The sequence below is a fragment of the Pundamilia nyererei genome, unplaced genomic scaffold, assembly GCF_000239375.1.
Source record: "Pundamilia nyererei isolate P.nyererei 1_Seehausen unplaced genomic scaffold, PunNye1.0 scaffold00429, whole genome shotgun sequence".
Classification (NCBI taxonomy): domain Eukaryota; kingdom Metazoa; phylum Chordata; class Actinopteri; order Cichliformes; family Cichlidae; genus Pundamilia; species Pundamilia nyererei.
This window is the reverse complement of record NW_005187830.1, coordinates 254,431-263,617: the sequence shown is the minus strand read 5'-3', so window position 1 is coordinate 263,617 and position 9,187 is coordinate 254,431. Positions and strand designations below refer to the sequence as shown.

Here is a 9,187-nt window from a genome sequence, read left to right as displayed (position 1 = left end):
TTTCCTTTTTGCTAAAGCATATAGTTAGGGCTGGACCAGGTGACCCTGAATCCTCCCTTAGTTATGCTGCAATAGACGTAGGCTGCCGGGGGATTCCCATGATGCACTGGGTGTTGCTTCTTCACTCACCTTTAGACTCACTGTGGTTATCCATCACTCTGGATTCAATTATTAGTCATTATTAATCTCTGGCTCTCTTTTTCCTGTTAAAAAGGAGTTTTTCTTCTCAACTGTTGCTAAAATGCTTGTTCATAGAGGGTCATATGACTGTTGGGGTTTTCTTTGTATTGTAGGGTACTTTACATATCTTACAGTGATTTGATATAACTTGTTGTGATTTGGTGCTATATAAATAAAACTAAACTGGCTTGCTCCCATGTGATTGGCTGATAAGACATTTGCATTAATGAGCAGATGCTAGCTAGTGGTGCAAGTTGTGTTGTTAAATATTGACACTGACCTTGTTCCCAGGACTTATATCCAAGTCTTCGATCTCTCCTTCATGTGCTTTGAAGTCAAACTTTTTCTTCAGGGAAGGAAACTGAAACAGGACATACCAGGTGAAGACGTTTTATTCTTCCACTGCAGCGTCTTATAACATCTCCCTCCACTAAATACTGAGCTCAAAAACAATAAATACATTATTATGGTTTATAGTGAAATCACGTTCTTTCCACTTGCAGATTATCACCCCAGTGCTCATGGTTACCTTCAGTAACCACTGTTGCCGACAACAACAAGACGTGCACTGAATGATTGCTTCCTAATGACTGAGATTCCAGCTGGTTTCATGCCTTTCTTTGTGTTTTCAATGCTCCCCTGTGTCATTTCTCATTATTTAACATAATATTAACATTATAGAGAGCTATGCTTGATTTCTTTGCATGCATGGATTGGATGGGCTGTTACCAACATCTGTAGTAACACCTTTAGAAATATATGTACTTAGGTATTTGTCGCTTTTGTTATTTTTTATTTTACCTGTTTACTGAAACATTCCAGTTATAGTTACATTATGAATATGGACATAGTGTCATTTGAGGTTATCCACATTCAAACTGGATGAAGGTTTTAGGAGTTTCAGCTCCTTAACATGTGCCACCCTCTTTTTAAAGGGACCAAAAGTAATTGGACAACTGACGAAGGCCATTTCATGGGCAGGTGTGGGCAGTTCCTTCGTTCTGTCATTATCAAGCGGATAAAAGACCTGGAGTTGATTTGAGGAGTCGTGCTTGCATTTGGAAGATTTTGCTGTGAGCAGACATGTGGTCAAAGGAGCTCTCTGTGAAACAAGCCACCCTTAAACTGCGGAAAGAGAAAACACTCACACTGTTAGGAGCGGCAAAATCTACAGTTTGGTGCATCCTGAGAAAGAAAGCAAGCACTGGAGAACTCAGCAACTCAAAAAGACCTGGACGTCCACGACAACAGTGGTGGATGATCGCAGAATCATTTCCATGGTGATGAGAAACCCTTCACAACCAAGCAACATTCTCCAGGAGGTAGGCGTATCCAAGTCTACCATAGAAGACTACATGAAAGTAAATACAGAGAGCTTACTGCAAGGTGCAGGCCGCTCATAAGTCTCAAGAACAAAAAATCTAGACTGGAGCTTGCAAAAAAAGAAAAAAGAAAAGAAAGCGAAACAAAAGAGAGCACACCTAAACAGCCAGCAGAGTTCTGGAAAAGCATTCTTTGGACAGATGAAACCAACATCCACCTCTACCAGAACGATGGCAAGAAAGAAAAGCATGGAGAAGGTGTGGAACAGCTCATGACCCAAAGCCATCACATCTGTAAGCACAGTGGAGACTGATGGCTTGGGGGTGCTGGGACACTGGTGTTTATAGATGTGACACAGACAGAAGCAGCCAAACTAATTCTGACGTGTTCAGAGACAAACTGTCTGCTCAAATGCAGCCAACGCCAGTCAAATTGATTGGGGGGCGTTTCATAATACAGATGGACAATGACCCAAAAACACACAGCCAAACAAACCCAGGAGTTTATTAAAGAAAAGAAGGGGAATATTCTCAAATGGCCAAATCAGTCAGCTGATCTTAACCCAATTAAGCATTTAACTATTGAAGACTTTGGACAGAAAGACCCACAAACACACAGCAAAGCTGCTGCAGTAAAGACCTGGCAGAGCATTAGAAAGGAGGAAACCTGCTCATGTCCCTGAGTTCAAGACTCCAGGCTGTCATTCCCAGCAAAGGGTTCTCAACCAAGTACTAGAGATCCAGGGCTCGCAAAGTTTCTAAATCCCTGCTAGCCCTTCGGCCAGTCACTCTTCAGTTTTTGGTAGCCCAAAGTAAATTTAAGTAGCCTGAATAAAAAAAGATTATAATATTATACAATAAAAATAAAGGAAACAAAACATCAATCAAAAAAATGTTAAAACAAAAATGACAACAACTGTATATAAATTACAATCATCAACTCAAACACTTGGTTCTAACTGAACAGAAATTTCTGTGAACTTGTAAGAACTGTGTAGGACATGAATCAGCCTGTGTCAGATCCTGATCTGACATTTCCACTCAAGTCACGGATGAGAAAATGCCACTCGACGTTGAGGGCATAGCATCTCCTTCATCAGCTTTCTCTTCCTGTGCATTGCCCTCCATTTCACTGCTCTTTGTTCTTGTCGGGGTTTTATGATCCAGGTGTCTTGAACCTTTTCAAGAAAACATCCAGAAACGAATCGACTTGTCAGGGCAAAAAGATTCAACCGTTTCCCCATTAATGGAGAGTTGCATGCAGTCATTCAGTGTTTCAGGGTGTAGAGAGGTACGATGTTTGTCTTCACTCGGTTCATGCAAGAAAATCCTCTCTCACAGATGGCTGTCGATGGACTAAGTGTCAGCATTAATTTCACCAGCAACAAGATATGAGAGAGATGTTCTGGATTCTCAGAGAGGAGATCTCTGTACAAGCAATCTACTTTGCTACCCCGGCGCTCTGCAAGCCACACTTTTAGATCCATCCATTCTTGTGGAATTTTCTCTTTCTCATCTAGCAAACAGGCAAAATGTGTGACAGGATAATCCACCTCTTCATCCCCATAATTTGCTAGTTCTTCTCTGGGGTGGGGAAGAGTGGAAGGGTCAGAAACCTTGAAACTAGAGAGAGGCTTTTCATGGAGATTTTTAAATCTGTTGTCCATGTACTTGACTGTGTTGTCAATAATCTTCTGGATCTCTGCACCAAAGGTGCCTCTGCCTGTGCCCTCACCTCTGCTAGCAGGTCGCTGACTTTTTGTTAGCTGAGTTCCACAGTAGCAAATGCTACCATCCTGGTTCGCTGTGAACTTTGTGTCCAAGCTTTTCTGATATTCTCCTGGTTTTGTTTTTAGGCTGAGTAAGCGTGATGTTGTGCTCTCAACTAACTGATTTGTTCGTGTGATGTTTAGGTTATCATGCTGAAAATCCGTACAGCACTTGGATAAGATGGTACTGTAGTCCAACATGAAACGCAGGAAGCGAACAAATTTCTCAGTCTTCATCTCCTGCACCACCCCTTAGCCTCGGCTGCATCCTCGGCTTTGACATCACTTCCTTCTGCCATGAACAACAGTGGGAGTGTAATTGTTTTCCACAGCCTTCAGTCATCTCCGCCGGCTTGGAGCCACCGTGTGCTCTTCAGCCCACTGAAAGGTGCCAGCTTCTCATTTAGCAGCTCACTTATCTCTGTCAGCTCTCTTCGCTTCTTTGGGGAATAGTAGTACATCTTAAAGATGGTTTTCAGTGTATCTTCAAATTTCACCAGGTACTCACAGCCTTTCACGCTATCCAGCACGGCTAGCTCTAGTTTGTGTGCCACACAGTGGATTGTTGTGATGTGGGGCATCCTCTGTTTCAGTCTCCCAGCTACTCCTGTTTACTCCATCATCACTGCAGCGCCATCAACAGTTGCACACACTACTTTCTCTTTCCACGTATCTTCTCTGATACCCATGGTGTTCGCTGCTTCATCAAAAGCCTCTAAAATACCTGCAGCATTTGCACTCTTGACTGGCTGAAGTTTGATCATGTATGTGGCTACGTCACCATTATCCCTCACATACCTGACATGAACCAGCTCCTGTTCTATTATACCAGTGTCTGTACTGCCATCTGCAAGAATGGATAAGAACCTGCTTTCTTGAATTTCCTTTTCAATCCGGTGTCTTGAAATTTGTGCTGCTGCTCCAATAAACTCTGCGAGCATGGTCACTGAGGCAAGTGGAACCAAGATCGAGGCCATTTGCTTTCTGAAGTTTGCAAAGACGGCTAAATTTTGCCAGTGGTAGTTCACTCTTTGCAACATGGTACGCAGTTCTGGTACAGCTTCTTCAGGACTTCTTGTTGTGCTTGGTTTATTTTTAGTATGTTTTTTGCAATAATGCATTTCTTGTGATGCACAGATGTCTCACGGGTTCTGATGGGGTCTTCCCTAAAATTACTGGTCCCAGTAACAAAGGCGCTTGTCGACTCAAAAACTCACGACACACCCTGCAGAACATGATGTTATTTCGCTCGTCATATCCCAGCCACAGAAATTCTTTTGTCCATGAAACCAAAAAAGATGCGCTTTCTTTTTGCCTCGTAGTCTGATTTGTCAGAACTTTTCGGCGTTGTGGTCGGCTTTTCACTCACCAGTCAGTACTGCCGCTCTTTATACAGTTTGTGCGATCACAAAATGAGAGGCTCATCGATGCTAATGACACAATTACCCAGCTACATTTGCAAAAGCACCTTCCTATGATAGCCCGACAGGCAGGGCTGAGATAGATTTTAGTAACCCGACTGGAAAAAGCCCCGGGGACATCGGACTAGCGATTTTGCGAGCCCTGAAATCAATACTTTAGTTATTAGTTTATTTATTACTTTTGAGCCGCTGAAGTGACGGGATTGTGTTTTTGAAAGAAATGCTTCAGTTTATGCAATCTTTTTGTTCCACACACTGCATGAAGGCTGAAAGTGTTCTTCATTGTGGTAATGTTCAGAACCAACATTAGAAGAAAACACCGTCTCTGTCTATGCGGAGCTAACTGTATATGTTTAACAGCTGTGGCTGAAACGATTGAGTCTTACCTCCCAGACTCTGATGTGCCCATCGGTGCCTCCAGTTAGCAGCAGGCTCTGGTCAGGACTGAACCTGACGACTTTCTGAAGCGGATCCTGAGGGTTCAGGTCTGACTGCACTTCAGCTGAAGCGGTCACAGAGATGTGAATCGTCTCGTCCTTCATATCTGACATGTTTCCAGATGGTGTAACTCCATCCTGTCCACACTTGTCTCCTTTCCCAGCTCGTAGCCTGGCGTTACCCTGCTGCTTGCTTTTCCCTGCAGCACAGAGGACACTTTTTATTTGAACAGAAGGTGTTCAGTCTTTGTCTCAGACCATAAACCCCTTTTCTTCGTGCTCAGTGCTGTAGCTGCTGTTTGGGAAATATAACATTAAATTGAATCAGACACAAAGAGGTGTCATTTTAGCATATTTAGCTTGTAGCAGTGTGCCTCACCATCTTTATTAGCATCTTTGGCTTCTTTCTGCGTGCACTCTTTAAACTGCATCAGACAGCAGGTCCCATCCTGTCCTGCAGCAATCACACCTTTACCTACAGCCATGTTCATGGTAGCACGTGTGTCAGTATCATGGGAGTGAAGGAGACTGGCACTGTGCTGGTATTCCCCAACGAGCTGCAGATCCAGGAAGTGCTGTAAAACACAAACATCAGTCTGCTACTGTTGTACTATGGATACAAACTCAGTGTGCATCATGTATCAGGATACTCTCACCAAACACACTCAAAACACTATTTTTGTTAGTTTGTTTCCAGAGAGTCAAGAAATACAAGAAGAAAAGCACAAGTGAACAGAAGAACTCATGTGTGCATGTAAGCCGCCTGCTGTCTGTGATCATCCTGGTATACGTTATTAGATCACATAAATGAGCCTTATCAGGACAATGACACAGCAACACTACAGCGACTGTACAACACCCATCTTCAGTACTGACCACAGCGTTCTTTATGCCCGTCTTGGAGGCCCCCCCTCCTCCTGCTATGATCACCAGCCCTGTGTCAGGGTCCACTTTCACAGAGTACAAGGGGAAGGGGGCTCTGTACAAATCTGGAACCTTCTTCTTCCCCATTGTTCCTCACAAAGCTGCCAAGACACACCTGTGGAAAACAGAGTAAGTTCATCTGTGACGTCGTCTGTCCTCCCTCTGCTGGAGCTACAGAGGTTACACTGAGCGATGCCGATGGCGTCCCTGAACTTTATTAAACAGTGCAACCATTAACCATCTTAGTCACGTCTAGTCCAGCAGCTTCCATTTCCAATCAAACAAAATGATACAGCATAAAATAATGACCTTCACTCTGGCTGCTTGGAAGGCTTTGTGACGTTAAGAGCACGCTGCTGGAAACAGGTGTTTTGCTGGTGTTGACATGAAATCATATTAACAATAATTCAGGGTCCAACCTTACAACCCTCAGGTTAGTGGCTCAGAGTTTAATGGCCCATGTACGTTTTTTCTGGCTTGTGAAAAAGAAAGCTTTTATTTTAAAATGTTTAAATATTAATGCAATATTTTATATTATTCCACTTTCAAGTTGAAACATGTTCAGAAAGCCGTGGAACCCCATGCCCCCTTTAGACTCGCCCGTCTGCTGCAGGTATCGGATATAAAACCGGAGCTGTGAGCTGCATCATTTCACTGTGTTAAACAGCAGCGACCACGTTTGCCCGTCTTCACTCCTGAGTTTAAGGCTGGCTTTTCCCAGTAAAGGCTTTAATGACGATTTCAGGAACAGTGCTGCAGACTCTATATCTCTCCCTTTGTCTCACATACTTTCAGTCCACAGTATAACAGAGCTCCAGACCGCTACGCCGAGCATTTTAGTGGGTAAAAAGATTTAGTGTTGCTTTTGTTTTGTTGCCTCACCAGCACACCTGTTTGCACTTTTATTTGCACCAGAGTTGAAGGTCAGAAGTGAAACCGACTATACGTGATGATCATCAACTGTTCCCTTAATGTTTTTTGAGCAGGTTATATTTCTAGCAAAAGACTAACCATTATCAGTTTAAGCTCCTCCAATGTGCTCTTTCTTCTGGCTTCTTTTATTATAACTATTTTCAAGTCATCCAATATAGTGCAAAAAATACAGGTTTAAACAGGAGCTTGCTAACCTCGGGAAAGTCCTCATAAAGTGTTGTTGTGTGTGTTGCTGTTCAGCTGCTGGTGAGGGCAGCAGCTGTGTGCCTTCCTGTGTGCAGCTGTGCGACGCTTTGTTACCCTGAGGAGGCAAAAACAGCATTTAGATATTAATACAACAGTATGAGTAGAGTGAGGGGTTTTATAACACTGGAGCCAACAGGCTGAAAAACAGAGCAGACTGATGGACAAATCATTACAGGTCGAGTTGAGTGTGAAGCAGAAGCATGTGCACACACAAGTTTTGCATGAATGTTCATGCTGAATAACTGGGTGCTGGTTAGAATCTGCATGATGCTTCAGCTTCCTCTAACCCCAACCCTGGATTATTTTATTATGTAAATACAGCTATGATTAGCACTGTTTCCCACCTGAGACATTGAGGTTTGTTCTCATCACAAACACTACATGCATTAGCCTAATATACACGCTGTAGCCCTGCTCTAAAACATGTCATAAATGCCAAACAATCAAGCACAATGTTATGTAGCATTATTTTCCTCCTGTAGCGATGCTGAAGGCGCTTAACTCTCGCTTCCCTGACAGTGTTAAAGCCGTGACTGTGTGTGTGTGTGTGTGTGTGTGTGTGTGTGTGTGTGTGTTTAAGGCTCTATGGTGTAAATTACACTTAATATATGTAGTGTTTCACATCCACTTTAAACGGCCATGAATTGTACGCAGATGAAATGCTTAAAGCTAATTAAATTAAGTACTATATAAAAGCCACTCTATTCATTGGAATGAAACCTGCGTGGCTGATGTCCTCTTCCTTCATGTATTACTAGTTTCTGGGTTAATGTAGTAATCGTGTTTCTTGAAGCAGCTGATGATGTGCTGGCGTGTCGGACTGAGAAAGCTACTGAGTCCCATATAAGCTTGAAAAGAAGGTCAATTGGATTTTTGAACACGTTTCGTCCCTTCTCCAAGACGTTTGTTCAGTTTTAAGGGAAATGAAGGAGAGATCAAACGGAAGAGGCGAAATGTCGTCACAGAAGAAAAACCCTGAAAATAAGTGCAGTTACCTTCCTTTCAAGCTCTAAGGCTGCTGTAACCTGGACGGCTGAGAAGCTACACAGCCGGCCTGTCACAGGACTCTGTGCTTTAAAGAGCAGCTGAGCAGCGACTGAATGAAAACCCATGAGGTGAAAGGAAACGGTGGCAGCGACGGAACCAGAACCATGTTAATTTAAACCGCTACGGTTTGCTAATGTATAGCATTCGGCTGTATTTGCTACAGTTAGCGCTTTAGCTCTGCCGGCTAGCCGGTCAGTGATTTAAATGTTGGACACCTACCTGTGCTGATAGTCCTCGCTATCCTCGGCTCGTTTTACCATCGAGGTACGAGCTCAATCTAATGATTTCATTCTGAACTGTCGCGGAAAGAACTAAACGATATCCACTGACACTTCCACGCACATACACGTCAGCAGCTAACCAGGCGTTAAGATTTCTTCTTCTTTCTCTTAAAAGAAGGAATGGCGGTGGGCAAACAGCGAACGGTGCATCATCGCCACCGTCTGGTGTCGTGTGTTGACTTGATTCCAAGAAGTAGGTTCAACAAACGGAGTTTAAAAATAAATTCCAAGTTGAACAACTCCGAGCTTCCTGCTCCACAACAGCTGATCAGAGTGAATTCAGTGTGGTTCAATGGAATGACGCACTGAAGCGCTCAGGTTCACTCTGCTGAGTGCCATAGTAGGGGGGGAAAGGCATGATCAATAGAGCCCCGAAACTACGATTCAACATAGCAACGGGTAAATAAAGACCAGTGCTGACCATGACAGGAGCATCTTGTCATCATACACTGAATAAAATTTGATATAAAAGGTATCATTTTATTATAATGTCCATGCTCATCATTTAGATTAAGCTCAATCCTAATTTTACATTTCGTTTTAAATCTAATTATTCAAACGTGACCTCAGTAGATTAAATGTAGGAGGCAGAACATGAAGATCAAATGTGGAGAAAGATCTTATTTC

At 43.1% G+C, this 9,187-nt stretch overlaps 1 protein-coding gene across 1 annotated transcript in view; it reads right to left on the bottom strand.

The window, feature by feature from the left end:
• The window catches only part of preb (prolactin regulatory element binding), a 14,594-nt gene extending 5,672 nt beyond the window's left edge, over positions 1-8,922 (bottom strand). Inside the window, exons 1-6 of the mRNA XM_005753458.2 lie at positions 8,499-8,922; positions 7,181-7,287; positions 6,006-6,168; positions 5,509-5,704; positions 5,079-5,329; positions 461-541 (exon numbers count right to left, since the gene is read on the bottom strand). Of these exons, the coding sequence (XP_005753515.1) occupies positions 461-541; positions 5,079-5,329; positions 5,509-5,704; positions 6,006-6,140 (663 nt within the window). The 5' untranslated portion in view covers positions 6,141-6,168; positions 7,181-7,287; positions 8,499-8,922. The remainder of the gene's footprint in view (positions 1-460; positions 542-5,078; positions 5,330-5,508; positions 5,705-6,005; positions 6,169-7,180; positions 7,288-8,498) is intronic.
• Positions 8,923-9,187: the final 265 nt, after the last annotated feature.